Source organism: Centrocercus urophasianus, unplaced genomic scaffold, assembly GCF_019232065.1.
Source record: "Centrocercus urophasianus isolate 14NV4802_14NV808 unplaced genomic scaffold, USGS_Curo_1.0 seq_5, whole genome shotgun sequence".
NCBI classification, from domain to species: Eukaryota; Metazoa; Chordata; class Aves; order Galliformes; family Phasianidae; genus Centrocercus; species Centrocercus urophasianus.
The window spans coordinates 8,933,959-8,951,678 of NW_024885088.1; the positions used below are offsets into that span (position 1 = coordinate 8,933,959).

General features: G+C 37.5%; 1 protein-coding gene across 1 annotated transcript in view; it reads left to right on the plus strand.

Moving 5' to 3' along the window:
• Positions 1-1,972: 1,972 nt before the first annotated feature.
• Positions 1,973-17,720, plus strand: part of NDUFA9 (NADH:ubiquinone oxidoreductase subunit A9) — an 18,775-nt gene continuing 3,027 nt past the window's right edge. The window contains exons 1-10 of the mRNA XM_042834987.1: positions 1,973-2,076; positions 5,854-6,024; positions 7,056-7,153; positions 7,343-7,434; positions 10,139-10,280; positions 11,638-11,740; positions 12,335-12,402; positions 12,559-12,635; positions 15,728-15,823; positions 16,878-16,944. Coding sequence (XP_042690921.1) covers positions 2,019-2,076; positions 5,854-6,024; positions 7,056-7,153; positions 7,343-7,434; positions 10,139-10,280; positions 11,638-11,740; positions 12,335-12,402; positions 12,559-12,635; positions 15,728-15,823; positions 16,878-16,944 — 972 coding nt within the window. The 5' untranslated portion in view covers positions 1,973-2,018. The remainder of the gene's footprint in view (positions 2,077-5,853; positions 6,025-7,055; positions 7,154-7,342; positions 7,435-10,138; positions 10,281-11,637; positions 11,741-12,334; positions 12,403-12,558; positions 12,636-15,727; positions 15,824-16,877; positions 16,945-17,720) is intronic.

Below are 17,720 nucleotides of genomic sequence, written 5' to 3' on the forward strand. Positions count from 1 at the left end.
GAATGTCAAAAAAGAGAAAGGCAGCAAAAAAAAAAAAAAAAAAAAAAAAAGAATCTGCCAAATTCTCTTCTTCTCTGTTGGAAAAAAGTAATGGCTTAGATGTGGTGGAGGCCCCATTCCTGAAGATGTTCAACACCAGGAGGGACCAGGCTCTGAGCAACCTGCTAGAGCAATGGATCTCCATGTTCATTACAAGGGAGTTGAACTAGATCATCTATAAAAGTTCCTATCAATTCTAAGGATTTCATAATTCTTTGTAGACAATCAGCTGGCTTTAACCAGGGTCTTGTTTAGTCACTGAAGTCATATACTACAAAAAGTCCAGAATGTGCGCACTGAGATACCTATATACTTTCTGAGTTGCAGAAGGAATAGTAATGACGTGCTGCTTTGCAGAGATAGCATTCATTTTGTTAAATATGACAGTGTCTTTTTCTATACCAAGCATAATTCAAATACTAACTGCTTTTCATGCTATGTAAGATACCTTCAGGCCTATACTTTTATGTTCATCTTTCTTGAGAGGAACTTCCTGTATTTGTTGATGTTGGCACGTTTGTTTTCATTTTCAATTTAAAAAAAAAAAACAACAACAAACATGTAACAGTTTCAATTATTACAAAGTATAAACCAAAACATAATTAACTGAGCAGACGCTATATCATTAGTATTATTCATGAACAGACACTATATCATCAGTATTATTCAATAGCGTTGAGAACAAGTTATACTGCACAGTCTTTAATGCTCCAAATCCTGTAAAGTCTTATGCAGATAGTTAATTTTACAGTTTGTGTATTTTTTGATATTTTCCTGTTGATTTCAGTGAGCCTGACAATGAACTGCACTGTAAATGTTCACATTTGAAAGAGAATGCTACACAACATATGCTGTCTCATCCTACTGCATTTATTATTATTATTATTTCATATCACAAAAGGCCGCAACATTTCTAATCTCTAGTACTATTGCTGCAAAATGATGATTATTTTTCCTAGGAAGTCTTGGCTATACATATAGTGAAATAGAGAAAGGTTGTCAACTGCATAGCTGTTCTCTTTCCCACTGATTTTTTAACTTATTTTAATGCTACAAAAATCACCTAAGATCAGTAGCCAGGAGGGGAATTTGAATTTCCTATTATGCTTTTAGTCATTTGACACACATTTTTTATAGTCTTCTCTATCATTTCTTGTTCAACTTTCTACATCACTCATTTTATATTCCTAGAGTTGGGAGAAAATGCTTACAAATTGAAACACAAAATGATTAGGAAGACTCAAAAACAGATACACTACCTGTAATTCTTTTTGTTCACTTTATTTTGAAATAACTAATTTTCAAGTTGGCTGTGTCCCTTTAAATCAGAAAAAAGTTCAAGTTGTGATGTAACATTTCCCTTGTGCCTGTGTACTGCTACAGTGCAAGCTCAACAGCAGCACTTGCCCTGGAGAAAAAGTGTTGGTACCATGGGGAAGACTGCAGGGGAAATTATGCATTTTATGGCAGTGTGTGTCATCAAGGTAATTCCCAACGAAAGCTAGTCTAATGAGGCCAGGTGGTACAAGGTGTAAGCAATGAGTTACTAAAATGTTTCCATCATTTGGTTCAGCAGTGGCCAAAGTTACTGTCGTTTTGGTGTGGGGCTTGGCTCATTTCCTACTGGGCAGACATGAAGGAACAAGTCTAAGAATGCACAGAGCTTCTGAAAGATCAGCAATATTTAAGTGCGGGGTTTTCAAACACAGCTACCCATTGTCCAGAGCTGCGAGTCCAAAAGCTGAGCCGCTCGAGCTCCCCACTCCCACTAGCGGCTCCGATTCCGGCCGCAATCTCACGAGCCCTTTTGCGGCACCGTCAAGCCAGCGGCGGGCGGAGAGGCCGCTGCGCTAAGCTCGCACGCCCTGCTAGCCCGAGAATTCCAGCTCCTCAGAGACGAACGTTTCTGCGCACGCGCCAGTGCCGCGTTTAATCCTGTGTGTACGCCGTCTGGCGCGGGGAGTTGTGGGTGAGGCAAGATGGCGGCTGCTGTCCGGTACCCTTGGTCTTCTCGCGGCCTTTTGCTGCCAAGGACAGGTGAGTGTGACCGCCGCCCGAAAGCGGTGCAGGCTCCTAGGCCGCCCTTCCACTCTCTCTTCTACGGCTCGGGCTGCGACAGGGTTGGGGATGTCTGTCAGTTCCGCGCCGCTTTGTGGGTGCTCTGCACGTTGCTGTGCCGACCCCAGACTGTCGACCACCGTGTTCTCGCTACAGCGGTCCCCGAGGAGGAATGAGGGAGCAAGCTAGCTTGGCTGTAGCGGGCGTTCGTCACAGGGGCGTCATGACATTATGCTTTGAAGCTAGGGTGCTAGTTGTTGGCATAGCTGTGCAATAGGTTTATTTTTTACTGGAACTGCTAGCCAATAATTTTACTGTGTATGCCTCTGTTGTAAAAAGTAGTAGAAAGCAAAGTTAGTCGGGTGATAGAAGTTCAAGGGCTTAATGCACTTCTAATTGCAGCAGTATGTCTTCAGGAGAAGTATGGTTGTAGATTAGTATCGATATTTTAACCCAAATCGGTGTTTATAAACTGGTTGAGATAAGGAAAAATAGGCAGAAATTCTAGTGATAGATGTATTCTGGTTAGTGATGAAGGTGGAATCCTACTATTCTGGGGAGGGATCCCTGGGCAAGGTTGAGTTATGCATGATTGTAGGTCAAAAAGATGTAAGCAGCGCTGTTTAATCTGGAAATATTCAAACAGGCTGTAAAAAAGCTGTATGAGGCTTTCAAGTTGTGTTGTCCTGCATTTTGTTTGGGCTGCACACCTCACAGAAGGTCCTTTACTAGTTGTAAATCTGGTGCGTCAGTCTAGTCCAGCTTGCTGGGTTTGAGTTTCATGGATATGCTTAAAAGTCAACCTCTTATTTTCATTTTTATTTCACTTTTTTAAGTGTTTCAGTAACTGAGCATGTGACCATAGGTGGTGATTAATTGTTAATTGTTAATTTTTATGTAATTATAGAACAAGAGAAGGTGTACACCACTAAAGAACTTAGAGTGTAAGACAAGTAGCAGGTGTGGTGTGTACACAGGTGGGAGAAAACGTGATAATGACTGAATATTTTTTGAGGAAGATAATTTTTACAAAAAGCAATGACGAAAACATAAAGTAGTTGGAAAATGCTTGTATAAATTTTCCAGATTGATTTTCATGTTCTTAAGTGGCTTGATCTCTTAAATAATAGTGTATTGAAAAGGTGCTCACATTGGACTAAAATTTTGTTTCCTTTACATTTTACATTCTAAGGTCTGAAATGTTCATAGTGAAGAATAACAAAGATAGTGTTTGTTAATTTTGTAAGTAGGATATTAGGATATGGTTTATTACTTTTTTTTTTTTTTTTTTTTTTTTTTTTTTTTTTTATTACAAGCTGTTGGAAAAGTGTATGTGGATGAAGTAATAAGAACGACAGTTGTCATCAAGATTTATTTTTTACCATCTTGGCATGCTTTGCAGCATTTTGGTATAACTGAAGGAATCCAGCTGGCTGTAAAGAACTCAGTGACTTTTTTTTTCCTACAGGTTTGCTTCTCCTAGTAATAAGTTAAGTAACAAAAAATTCTTGTTAGAACACTGCAAGAATGAAGGTAACAAGTTCATCCAGTTGCCTGCCTCTTGCACTTACGCTCAGCTGGTCTTCACTTTCTAGGCACCCATTATGTTGCAATGGGCTTATTTCTGTACAGAGTATCCTGTAGACAATCCTGCTCACATATGCAAGTTTACTTTGTTGTTTTTGAAAAAGATTTAAAAAATAAAAAAGCAAGCTCCCTCCTGAAGTATTTTGAGTGTAAAAATTTGAAATTTTAGACTGATTATTTTTGCTTAGCCAGGAAAACTGCATAATGTAGTACTTTCAGAAGTTGGTGAGACAAGATTCTATGAAACTTGCTTTTTTTTTGAAGGCACTTATACAAATGCACAACCTACATATATTTATATAATTTGTGTCAGATAACGTTGTGATAATAGCATGATAATGTCTTTAAGATGAGCACAAACTGAAACACAAGAAGCTCTATGAACAGGAGGAAAAAGTATTTAGAAAGTGACAGAGCTCTGGAACAAGATGCCCAGACAGAATGGGGGGTCTCCTCTGGTGATCCTGAAACCTGCTTGGGTGCTTTCTGAAATTTCTGAAGAGAACCTGCTTTAGGGGGGGAGAGAAGAGTGGACTAGATGATCTCTACATATCCCTTCCAACCCCTATGATTCTGTGACTACCTTCCCTGTAATTCTCTTGAGTAGAACACAGAGGTTTTGATGGGAAACACAGTGTGAAGATAATCTGTGAATATTGCAACAGTGAATTAGCATATGCCTTAGAATTCAGTTTGAGATGTTGTCAAGTTTAATATGAACTTACTGTATTACTTGAGAAAACCAACGTGCTGTTTTGAGTCCAAATGTATATCTTTGATTATGTTGTGTTTTTTTTAGTGGGTGGCAAACTGCCTTTGTTTTGAAGTTGGAACTGTGGTATGTTGATTTTTCTAATTTGTAGGATATGAAGAGAGGGGAAGAGACAAACTTTTTAGTACAGGTGCACCTTCAAGCACTGAGGTCTTGCTGGATTCTCTAGTTTAAATCCGATAATATAAATAACTTATCTCCAAGCGTACTTTTTCTTTTTTATTTCTTAACATTGTGCTAAGAGCATTCATGCTACTAACTGGCAATATCTAGCTGTTATTGGACAAAATTAGCTCCTTCTATGTATGGGTGGATTTTTTTTTAATTTCCTAATTAACATAATTCTAACATGTATTAGGAAAAATTATCTTGGTTTTTTTTTTCAGTGGTTCTTGCTACTTAACCTTATGTTGGGAAGATCAAATTTGTTTATCTGGAAAATGCCTTATGGGCATGATCTTTTAGAAGTTGGAAGATCATTTACTGGTTTTCTTATTTTTCAATGATAGCTGCTATGGTCTGGTTTTGTTAACAGCAGGATGTCTGTAGTGTGTTTATGTACTCCACATTTCATCTGCTCCTTTATTTTTATGTTCATGAACACGTAGTAGCATTAAACTCTTTTAATTAAAAAATCTTACAAGCAGAGTTCTTTATTTTGGCTAACTTGATTGGAATGGACTCGTTTCTCTTTAAACTTTCTTGTGGAGCTTGTCAATTTACATCGACATCCCAGTGATTTCTGGTTTCTGTGGCTTTCAATTTTCCATAGCTTATGTGCTTTTTTTTTTTTTTTATGTATATGTTTGTTTGTTTTTTCAACAACAACAAAAACAGCTTTGAGTCAATGCTCTGCATTGTGGATCTGGGTCATTGCATCTGTTTATTTTCCTGGACTTCAGAGCCATGATGTAGGAGGGCTGTTCTCTCCTCTAACATGAGTTTGCTTTATTTGGACTGAAGTAAAAAGTCTGGTTAACCATATCTAGAATGATTCTTAAGTGTTTCTGATAATTTCCAGATCTAGGAACATACTCAGGTGAGGCCCACCTTTATGTAGCATGTAGTTTTTATTTGTTTAACTTCTGTGTCTCACCTCATTCACCAAATACTTATGACAGCCAGTTAACTTTCAATTTCTGTTTAGGAGCCATTAGCTTTAGACTGCTTGTTCTCTGTTTTAGTTTGGTCTTTTTTTTCATCTGCATCTCCCTCAAACTTCTCTGACCTATCCAGATGTCTCTGAAATATCCTGACATGGGGCATCCATCTAGCAGAGGCTAAATAAAATAGGTCAATAATGAGGAAAAAAAAAACCAAACCAAAACAAAAAAAACTTTGGGTTGACACTGATAACTTTCAGTTTGTCTTATATGCTGTCCCATTTTGTGTTGTAGGCTCTGGCACTTCTGCATTATCTGTGGTGCCATACGTGTTGCAGCAGCAGCACCAAGTTCATCACGCGGTGATCCCTCGTGGGAGAAGTGGACGATCCTCTGTTAGTGGCATTGTGGCCACTGTCTTTGGAGCTACAGGTTTTCTGGGGCGTTATGTTGTCAATCGTTTAGGTAATGTTCTTCAGGATTACCAATTCATAGTTTAAGTGCTTAATCAAATGCCAGTTTTTCTTCAGGTTACAGAACAATCTTGAAGGCTGTAACACCTTGGGTCTTAAAAATGCAACAGTGCAGGAATGTAATTTCTTTGTACTATTGGACTATTTGGAAGTGCCAAGATGTGGCAATTAGTGAAAACTGTTTTAATGTAGGAAATTCAGAAACATGAGGGCTGTTGTAGTCATTAAGGTCTATCGGTCTTCTGTCAACGTTTTGCAGGCTGGTTCAGCCCAGTTTTGTGACTAGTGGGGTGGGGAGGACCCACACCTTGGGGAAGAGGGGAAAGGGTAGAGAGATGTGATCTGAGGAGAAACAAAACTAATTAACTGAAGAAGATGGGAACACAAGATAACACTATAATACAATGTAATACAATGTAATTAGAATTGAAGTCTATAAATAATATGAGAAAGAGTATCCAAAAACCAAAGGCCTTACTCTAATGCTGAAGCAAGATGTCTAGCTAGGCTGAGCAGAAGAGAAAAGAGGAAGGTCAAGTGATCTTCACATGGTTTTGTAACTTTCCCTCTGAGTGGAAATGGTAACAGAACAGCAAACAGTCCTCTTGGAGATGCAGTTCTTCTCTACTGGGACATGTGCCTGGAACTGGAGCATTAACTCTTCAACTCCCAGTGCACTACATGATGTTGTGGTGTGGAATATCGATAACCCAAAATCATAAAACCATGACAGCTTCACATACTATTTTTCCAGTATGTGAAATGCAGCTCTGAGAAGATGCATACTCTGTATGTGATTCTTTTTGTTTTGGCACTATTAGAAAATTATAGTTAAAATTTGCAGGAATTTGTTTGGAATTCTTTATAATTATCTTTTTTGAATTTAAGTTTTAGGAAGTAACTCTTCTCTCAAGATGGTTATGTTGTGCTTCAGTGGCAGGAAAAAATGCTTTGTATTTCTAATTTTATCTAATTAGGTACGTAATAGCTTCAGATAAATGATTTTTTTTTTTTAATGCTTAGGTCGCATTGGATCTCAAGTAATCATACCTTATCGCTGTGATCAATATGACCTCATGTATCTGCGACAGATGGGTGACCTGGGGCAACTTCTCTTCTTAGTAAGTCTTCTGCTTTGGCTTCAGATCAAATATAATACCACTGCTCTACAAGATGGTCTGTTAATCATTCTCAAACTCAGAACTCCAGCAATTGTTTAGCTTCAGAATGGAAACGGTGTGAAAGTTTTTTTTGATTATGCCTGTTTATACACTATCTCATCTTTTTCCCATCTGATTTTCTCCTTACAGGAGTGGGACAGTAAGGACAAAGATTCTACCCGAAGAGCCGTGGAGCACAGCAATGTGGTCATTAATCTTGTTGGAAAGGAATGGGAAACAAAGTAATAACCTTTTTTTCATTCTTTTTCCTTAGGTGAATAGATTTGCTGCAGGTATTGATTTTTATTGCCACTTTTTTTTTTTTTTTTACAGTATGTGTAGTATGTAGTGATGCTGACATTATTTTTGCCATCTGTGAAAAGGTGTAATTGAAATATTGTATATACAAGTTCTTCCAGTTTAAATGTTTAACTAGCTTCTGCTGTTGAGAAGCAGTTTTTTTCCTGTAATTTTCTAGTGTATCACTTCTGTTCCATTAACTGATAAACATACTGCTTTTCTGATGTTCCACAAGTGCTTTTCTATATCTGGCAGAGGTTTGCAGGTTTCTGTGGGCTCCTTTATCTTCTTACGAAAGTGGGCTTTCATCTTGTCACTTTGGGGTCATGATTGATTGTAGTCTATTATAGTAGGCTGTGATAAAGATTTTTCTGTTCTCTGGGAAATGTTCATTTTATCTAAAACCTTGTTAGTACAGAACTGTCAAATACAAAAACAAATTAACTATGTTATTTGCCTTTGCATATAATTTTGCTACCACGACAGACAGTGGAATGTTGGTCTCAATTTCATGGATGTTTACAGGTCTAAAGTCGCTATTGCACTTATTTTCTCGTGAATAGTCATTTGGTCATTATGTCAAGTTCTACAGTTATTTTTCCAAAAATGGTGTATCTCTTAGCAAACGCTTTTTTTAGCTGTTTCTTATCTAATCAAGTGTCATACATAACTTTTGGGAGAGCCTTTGATACTGCATTCAGACTTGTAATGTGTCATCTTTTCTGATAATCTCTTATCTCCTTATCCCACTGTTGGAGTCTGTAACAGTTTAGTTGAGAAAACTCACCCAGCGTAACTTAACTGAGGCTTTGTATATCTGACAGTGTTTTTGGGCTGCATCAAAAGAAGTGTGGACAGCAGGTCTATGGAGGTGATCCTGCTCCTCTGTACTGATGGGGTGTCACCTGGGGTACTGCATTCAGGTGTGTTAGGTCTATGGAGGTGATCCTGCTTCTCTGTGCTGATGGGGTGTCACCTGGGGTACTGCATTCAGGTGTGTTAGTCCTCAGTACAAGAGATGGATAGAAATATTGGAACAAATCCAGAAGAGGGCCAGGAAAATGATCCGAGGGGTGGAACACCTCCCCTCTGAGGACAGGCTGAGAGAGCTGTGTCTCTTCAGCTTGGAGAGAAGGCTCTGGGGAGACTGGATGGCAGCCTTCTGGTATTTAGAGGGAGTCTATGAGAAAGAAGGGGAAGGACGCTTCAGCAAGGTCTGCTGTGATATGAGGAGGGAAAACGGTTTCAGACTAGAAGAGGGGAAATTTAGACTGGATGTAAGGAATTTTTTTATGGTTAGAGTAGTGAAGCACTGGAACAGGTTGCCCAAAGAGGTGTGATGAATGCCCCATCCTTGGATAGATTCAAGGTCAGACCAAGCCAGACTCTGAGCAGGCTGATCTTGCTGTAGGATGTCCCTGTTCACTGCAGGAGTGTTAGGCTGGATAATCTTCATAGGTCCCTTTCAAACAAATGGTTCCATAATTCTGTGTTTTTAATTCATTTGTATCTTGGAGCTAATTAAACAAATAGAATGAGAGCAAGTGTGTGAAAAACAAAGGCCTTACTCTAATGCTGAGACAGATGTCTTAACTGGGCTGAGGCAAAAGAGAAAAGAGGGGGTACTGCCTGATGTGTGAATAGTTTTGTCTTTCCCCCTGAACAGAAAACAGAAACTGAACTATGCAGAGTCCTCTGGGGGATGTAGTATATAGTTCTTCTTCTCTTCTGAGACAGGTATATGGAACTGGAGTGTTAACTCTTTTACTCCCAGTGTACTACATGATGTTATGATGTGGAATACTGTTAACAAAAACCATGACAAGGTAGGAAAGCCCTATGGTGATCTGGATCTCTGGGCTGCAGCAAATTTTATGAGCTTCATCTATGAAGACCAAGTGCCAGGTCCTGCACTTTTCTCACAACAGCCCCAGGCAATCCTACAGGCTTGGGGCTGCATGGCTGAAAACCCATGGTGGAGAAGGATCAGGGAGTGTTAGTTGGCAGCAGGGTGAACATAAGTCAGCAGTACCTCCAGGTGGCCAAGAAGGCCTATAGCATCCTGGCTTGTACCCAAAATGATGTAAGACCAGGACAGTGGTAGTCTCTTTGTACGTGGCAATGGTGAGGCCATTATATTTTTGTGCCCCTCACCACAGGAAAGATGTTGAGGTCCTCAAGCACATCCAAAGAAGGGAATAAAGCTGGTGAAGTATCTAGAACACAAGTTATTTCTTAGAAAGAGTGGTGAGGTGTTGGAAGAGGGGGATGAGCCCCCGTCTGTGTTGCTGTTCAAGAAGCATGTAAATGTGGCATGGTGGTGATAGGTTAATGGTTGAACTGGATAATCTTAGTGGTCTTTTCCAACCTTAATAATCTGTGGTTCTGTAATTCATTCTGGTTTAATCTTGCCAGATGGAAAAGCAGGGTAGTACTACTGCTGTAGTTGAGGCTCTCTATTGTGCTTCTTTGTCTCACGTATGTACTATATGAAGAATTCCTCACAAAAGGAAACTTTCTAACAAAGTGCATAAAGATAGATTTTTGAAATATGTTCAGGTAATATGTGATGATTGCTACTGCTTAGTACAATTGGTTGTACTGATGGTTGCTCTTTATTTAAGATTTGTCTTTGCTTTCTTTCAGAAACTTCAGTTTTGAAGATGAATTTGTAAATATTCCTAAAAGTATTGCCCAGATAACAAGAGAGGCTGGTGTGGAAACACTCATTCATATCTCTCACCTAAATGCTAGCATGAAGAGTCCTTCCAAATACCTGAGGAGTAAAGTAAGTCTAGAATTCTTTTGAATGTATTCTCAGATATCCTACTTTTGCCTTTTTTTTTTTTTTTTTTTTTTTTTCTAAAAAGGAAGTCTCTTTGAGAGAAATCAGCATGTGAATTTACTCTGTCAGATAGTATTTTTCTAATATCCAATTATTAGAAAGAGAAGTAAGGTAGTGGAACAGGCTGCTGAGGGAAGTCTTGGAGTCACTGCCCCCGGAGGTTTTCAGGAAAAGGATAGATGTGGAGTTTAGGGACATGGTTTGGTGGGCATGCTGGTGGTAAGTCAATATTTAGTGGTTTTTTGCAACCTTTATGATTCTGTTTTCTCCTGCTGAGGAATTTTTGTATTACTGTGCTCCTTGGGGCTAGAAATCCTCCTAAGTACTTGCTGTACTTTGAAGGGAAATATTTTTTGAGAAATCGAACATCTATTTTGTTCTTCTGTGCTTGAGTATTTTTGCATCTACAACTACTGTTGTTAAGGAATAGTTTAGTTTTCTAATGGTTTAAAATCTGAAATCAAGCCTAACTAAGGCTAAGCCTAAGGCTGAAATGACTTAGCAAATGCAGGTAAGTAGATGATATCAAAATCAATCCAACAGAAACAGTTTAGCGTCACCATTATGAGCCCTTAAAGTAAAATCATTACCTGTTCTTGCACAAGAATGTGAAAGTTTGTTTTTGACCTCCTATTTTTTTTCCTTATTAGGAAATATACTTTTATACTATTACTTTTGTCTTTTTATATAGCTGGTGGCCTGTCCAGTTTCAGCTATTTTTTGTTTTGTTTTGTCCTGCCTGTGGGACTCTGTTGCCTATTGTAATAAAATTTTTGTTCTAAAACTGGGGTTAAATTTTTGTAGCTCTCTGTGTAATGGCTCTATAGGATGTTTAGTCCTTGTGTTCACCAATCTCATGCAGAAATTAGATAGCTGCCACTAAATTTTTTTTCCACTCTATTTCAGCAGCGCTTTGTTGTTCTAACAATAGGGGCTAATTAAACCTTCTGGTTTTTTTTGTTTTGTTTTTTTTTTTCAAACTCTCCTCTGACACAAACAGGAGAGCTGCTTCCTTTTTCAACTTCGATACTTTTGTGCATCCATTCGCTAATGATATTGCATTGTAACTCAAATAGAATAAATTATCTATGTGTTTATGGGACTTTGGGAATAGTATGGGAGACTTGTTTTAGCAAAGCATCTCAAAGACCAAATAACTCTGATACCAATTGTTTTGTGCTACTATTGATGCTATGTCCTTGAATTTTATAATCAAGATGCAGTGAATTCTGAAAAGGTATATTTTTTTAATATATTCAGAGTGGATCTGATTTATGTGGTCATTTTAATTGAATGACAGGCTGTTGGAGAGAAAGCAGTAAGGGAAGAATTTCCAGATGCTGTAATTATGAAGCCCTCTGAGATGTTTGGGAGAGAGGACCGATTTCTGAATCATTATGCAAGTATGTATTCTTGAAATAATAAAGCTCTCTTGTTTATCTGTAGAGAACAGAGGGAAAAAGCACTCTTCTCTTAAAAAGTGGAGGTATATTTTTATCGTAAATGTACTGTGTTTCATTAAGAAAAGATGTGTAACAGAAAAATAATAAATTTTCATCTTGTGATGAAATGGTATATCCTAAATTCTTTCCAAGTCTAAATTAAACTTTGCTGATTGGTGTTACTTACTACTACTTTTTATTTAGGTTGTCTTGAGCTAAGATCTAGCCATTATAGCTGAAATTAACTTTTCAGTTTCGTAGTGCTGGAATGTGAGGAAGTCCTGGCGTGTTTCTGGCCTGGCTCATATGGAAGCTAAAGTACTGACCAGTAAGGTTACTAGGCTATACAGAGTAGAGGCTACTTGTACTTCTCTTGCAAAGTTGAGGTACCTCTTAACCACTCCAGGGGATCAATAAACATAGCTTTCCAGTGGTTGTTATGAAAATTGAATGTGGATAGTGATTCTATCCAAATCTTTTTTAGTGTAATGTATATTGATTATTTGCCTACTGAAAGCATTTACAGATTTCTTAAGTTGTTTTTTTCTCCATTAGACATGCGCTGGTTTTGTGGTGTGCCTCTTATTTCTTTGGGCAAAAAAACAGTGAAGCAACCAGTATATGTAAGTTTTCCTAAAAGTAGAACAATTTCATATCCTGTTTGTTTTTGTTTTTTTTTTTTCCCCTTTCTTTCTCCCTATAAATCACTTTTTGAAGAGGAGATTGTCAATCCACTCATGCATTCATATTTTTTGTTGGTAATTATCTGTTTCTTACAGGTGGTTGATGTAGCAAAGGCAATTATTAATGCAATTAAAGATCCTGATGCTAAAGGAAAAACATATGCCTTGGCTGGGTAGGTTACTTTTCTGGTTCTAATTTAGTAGTACTAAAGTACTGTAGTACTTCTTTTTGGTGTTGTTTTTTTGACGTGCTGCACAGTACATGTAATTTATCTATGCGCACACACCTGCAATAAATTCCACCTCCTTTTTGGGAGGAAAGATTAGCGAAGCTTTTACTGTGAGTACTATGAAAATCATACTTTAGGTCTTACTGCATTTAATGTTATGTATGTGCATTCAGCCTTTACAAATCATACCAAACAAAATAGCTTTGGTGAAAATGCTGCTAAAACTGTGTAAAATTCACCTTGAATAGTCACTGCTGAATCCCTTGGTGTATTTATGTATGAAAGTTCCATGTCAGAATCAGAACAGGTCAATAGCAATAAAGAAATATCATCTGACAAATGCTGTGGGTCCATGTTTTAATATGTAGTACTAGAATTAGTCTCCATCCAGTATATATGGTGAAAGGTGCATTAGATTCATGGATGGTGAAAAAAGAAACCAACAGTTGCTAATAAGCCAAGTTAAAAGTTGATGCTGAACACTTTTTTTTTTTTTTTTTTTTAATTGCTCAGATACATCTTCCTATGTTATACACTGAAAATACACTTGATATTGATTTTGCAAAAGGCTTATCTAAGACTTTATTGTTTTTTCCATATTCATTTTGTGGTACAGTTACAGTGGCAGCTTGTTATTCCTGTATTGCAAGGTTATTTCAGGTTCATCTTTTACTCTCATGATGTAACTTTGTTCAAGACTGTAAATGTTGAAGATGTCCAAGTAGTCAGTTTAAGTGTATGGAATGTTGGTGTTCTGAAAAAGGCAGAAACTTTTCAACTTCTTTTTCTTTAGTTTTAGAAGAACTTCTCAAAAACTGGTAAAGAGTAGGAAGCCTATTTCTAAAAGGACTAACAGCAGTGATAAGGTTAAGTAACTTGAAGTTGCTTTCAAATCACTTGGTCATTATCAAAGAGAATAAATATGTAGGTATTAGTAAAATGTAACCAATGCAAAAACACATGAAATGTGTGATACATCCTTTGAGCGACTGTTTTATTTCTTGTGGGCAAACAAATGGATCAATGCATATACAAAGCTGCCTGTCACAAAAGGAAGGAGAGACTCGTTTTTAACTTCACTAATGTCTCAGCAGAATAATTCCTATATGAACAGGAGAGATTGAGAACTTGAGAGCTGCTCACTAAATAGAATAATATTTGCAGCCAAGGCAGTTGACTAAACTTTGAATGTATTCTTACAGTTTCAGAGTCTCATTTTCTATCATTTTACAGAAGATGAGGAATTCAAGACCCATGTCTCAAAGGCAGGAATTCAAGCAAGGGTGCCAGTCTCTTGCTGCAAGGAATAGTTTCAGTCACCTACCAATGACTGAAAAAGCTTTGAATAACTAATAGCCTAACTTGAAGACTCAAATTGGTACTGGAAAACCATAGGAAGTCTGCAACATAACCCTTGACTAAAGTTGCATGAGGCATTTTTCTTCCTTTTTTTTTTTTTTTTTTTTAAGGTGTTACCAGTTTGGATTTAAAATACTGATTTTTGTAATAGAACATTTTCTCCCTACTACTCTCCTGCCTTGACCATGGCGTTGTTTTTTCTTCATCTACTTGTAAAATCTTCTATCTTGGATGCTAACACTGTAGAACTTGCTGTATGCTAGTATTCTGTTTAGTGTAATGATGCTTGAGTGCAACTTTTTTCTTGGTGAAGTTGCATTGTTAATGTTTGGTATTTTGTAACAGAATAAACAGAACAGTATTTGCTTATTTTAACTTTTTTTTTTTTTTTTAAGTCTAGCTGTATTATATACCTCTACATGGTTTTTAACTATCAGAGTAGAAGTAAAACTGGCTTTTTATGTTATCTTTGTACGTATGTATAGAGCTATGTATGTAAGAGCTATGTATGAGAATGTTGCAATGTAGAGGGAAAAACCTGATTTCTGATGATACTCACGTAGTGTAACTCCATAAATCTAAATCTGTGAAATCTAAACAAGAAAGGAAGGGGAACTCTCAGGAGTATATGCTTCTCTAAAACTACTACACATGTGCAGGAGAGTCTCTGCTGCCTTACTTCCATTTTCAGAGGGTGAAGGCATTCTTTTGGGAAATTTATCTTGCTCATATTTCATATGTGTCCCCTCTCCTGGTGATTAGCCTAGTAAAGACTGTGAGACTATTTGCCAGTTACTATCATGAGCAAAACAGACTTAACTTGAGAAAAAGTAGTTGGTTAAAGGAGTTAAAGGCGATTGCAGTAGTAAGTAAGTTAAAGGAGATTGCAGTAGTGTGAAGTAAAGACAGCAAAGCAAACAAAAAACTGTACCACCTTTCCTTTTCCATCTTTTCCCTAAGGCTTAGCTTCACTTTCAGCTCATCTATCCTGTGTTGTACTGGAGAGTAGGAATGACAGATCAAGTCATTACATAACAATTCCTTTCTGCCATTCCTTTTGCCTCACTTTTTTTTTTTTTTTCCTCTTCTATCACTGTCGTCTTCTCCGCAGAGTGCAGAGGTTCCAGTGCCTGGAGCAGCTCTTACCCTCTCTGACCTCAATGTTCCTTCTGCTGTTCATGACACATTTTTTTTTCCCCCCTCACTCCTCTTACTGCACTGTATGAATTTTCCTCAAATGTGGTTTCCCAGAGTGCAACCAGCTTGACTGATGGCCTCAGCTGTGACTGGATTTGGCTGTGTCTGGCATGAGGCAGCCTTTGAACTCTTCCCCCAGAAGTCATCTCTGCATCCCTCATGCTGCAAATGTCTTGGCAGGAAAATCCAACACAATGATAAAACAATCTTGCAGTGTACATATTACTCTCGCACTTAAGTTTTTCTGACTTAATTCACCCATTTCAAACAGTGTAAAAATGTTGAGAGTAAATTTTTTTTCCGCTGTTGTGATGAAAATGACCAGCTTGGCTATTAATTGAAATGGAAAGCAAGCCCTTGATTGGCTTAGGGTGACGGGGATATTTTTCTGTTTTTTTTTTTTCTGTTGTTGTTGTTGTCTCATGTTGCAAATATTTAAGAATACATGATTTACCCATAATGCTTGTTTTTTCTTTCAGACCTAATAGGTACCTGCTATATGACATGATAGAATACATCTATGCAGTTGCTTTTCGAACCTTTTTTCCGTATCCGCTTCCACGTCCTCTATATCAGTAAGTGGAACACTTCAGTCACTAAGAACTAATCAAGCAGCTTAGAAGCATAACTATCTGTTATATTGCTTGTTTAGTATTAGTATTGTTAATTGCTTTTTATTGTTGTAGGATAGTGGGAACTAGCTTTGCGTAAGCGCTCATTAGTTAATTTTGAATCTTCTATCCAGCCACAAGTCTGCAGCTGATGAGCTAGTGGATAAAAAGTTAAGTTGTAATGAACTTAACGTAACTGTTTATTGCAGAGGTATTGAATGCCCTTGCTTTGGCTAAACCAAGAAATTTGTAAAAGGTCTTAAGTAGGGACCATCAGTAGCAAATTAATTGAAATTTAGTGTATCGCAGGGAAGATCTATGTATGCTACTGACATTTTTCTACAGCTGTTCAAGGTAATGCTACTGTCAGTTCCTGACTTGATTTTTCTAGTTCAGCCCTTTATATTCATTTCAGCCAGTAACGCGGGTAAATTTGTAGTGAGATGTTGGCCTGGAAATTTGAGCAGTATGGTTGTGAGCTTGCATCTTTTCTATGGTGTGAGGAAAGTAGCATCGTTCTGAAGGCTCTATTTGCAAGTACTGAACAATTTCTGCAGCTGTATGTTTTGTCCCCTTTGGGCACTGAAGGGAGAAACTGATCTGCAGAATCGTGACTATTGAGAAATAACGAACGAGAAGGTACAGTGAAAGTCTGAGCCTGGGCTTAGTCATTAAAATATAGTCAGACATGCTTTTGAAGAGCTATGTGAAAAAGTAAATTCTGTTTCAGAAGCTCACACTCGGCTTGGTTGTGATATGTTAATGCTTTGGTACTCATTCTACTTCATTTTAGTACAGTACTAACAAAAAAACTAAAAATGTCACCTGTATTAGAACCCTTCTACCATTCTACTAATAATTTCATAGCAAACAGTTAAAGTTTGCTGAGAATGTGCTCAGTCTTTTAATTTGTAGCTTTTAAGAACAGCACACTAAGTATGAAGTATTTTTACAGGTTCTTGTTTTCTTCTTTTTATCTTGGTAATAACTATACTTTTTCAACACTTTCTGATTACAGTTTAATTGCAAGATTCTTTGAGATCAGTCCATTTGAACCATGGTTAACTCGAGACAAAGTAGACCGAGTAAGTGAAGGACAACCTTCAGTTTCTTCTTGGGGAATGTTTCCTTTCGTGTTTGTAACTTTTATTTCTAGCTTTGTGTTGAAAGGATGCTCAAATGTGTACGCATCACATATTACAGCATTTTGGTCAGTTCACTGGCTAAAATTTGATTATGCAGAATTAATTTTAGACTGAACAGTCAGTAAGTCTGAACTTACAGAGAGAGAGAGAGAGAGAGAGAGAGAGAGAGAGAGAGAGAGAGAGAGACTGGAATTTTTTTTTATGGAAGTATTTTTAGGATGTAGTCTTTCTGCTGTCATTAGTGAAGAGGAATACTTAACATTCTTCACTAAATATGTTTAAGAAAGCAGTAACAACTGTTGAGAGGGTTTTATAGCAAGAAGTAACATGGCAGAGTAGGGAAAGGGCACAGTATTCTAGGCATTAAAAATGGTAAAAGCTACATACTTTGTTGATCCTTTCCTTTATCTTCACGATCCAACACATGCTATTTATAGGTAACTAGTCAGTTTTTCTGTATCTACATTAAAATCACTTCAGCAATTGAAGTTGAACTGCACTGTATACAGCCAAAATTCATGCTTGTTATTTGAATACGTAATGTTGAAACATCATGTTTGTCCCTTAGTTCTCTAAAACTCATAATTCCCAGAGTGTATGAGTGGAGGTGGACAAAAAAACTTGTCAGTAGCATATTTTATCCTTATAGTACTCTATTTCTTAAATTTTGGGACAGCCATGTATCTGGGAGAACTCTATATATATATATACACTAT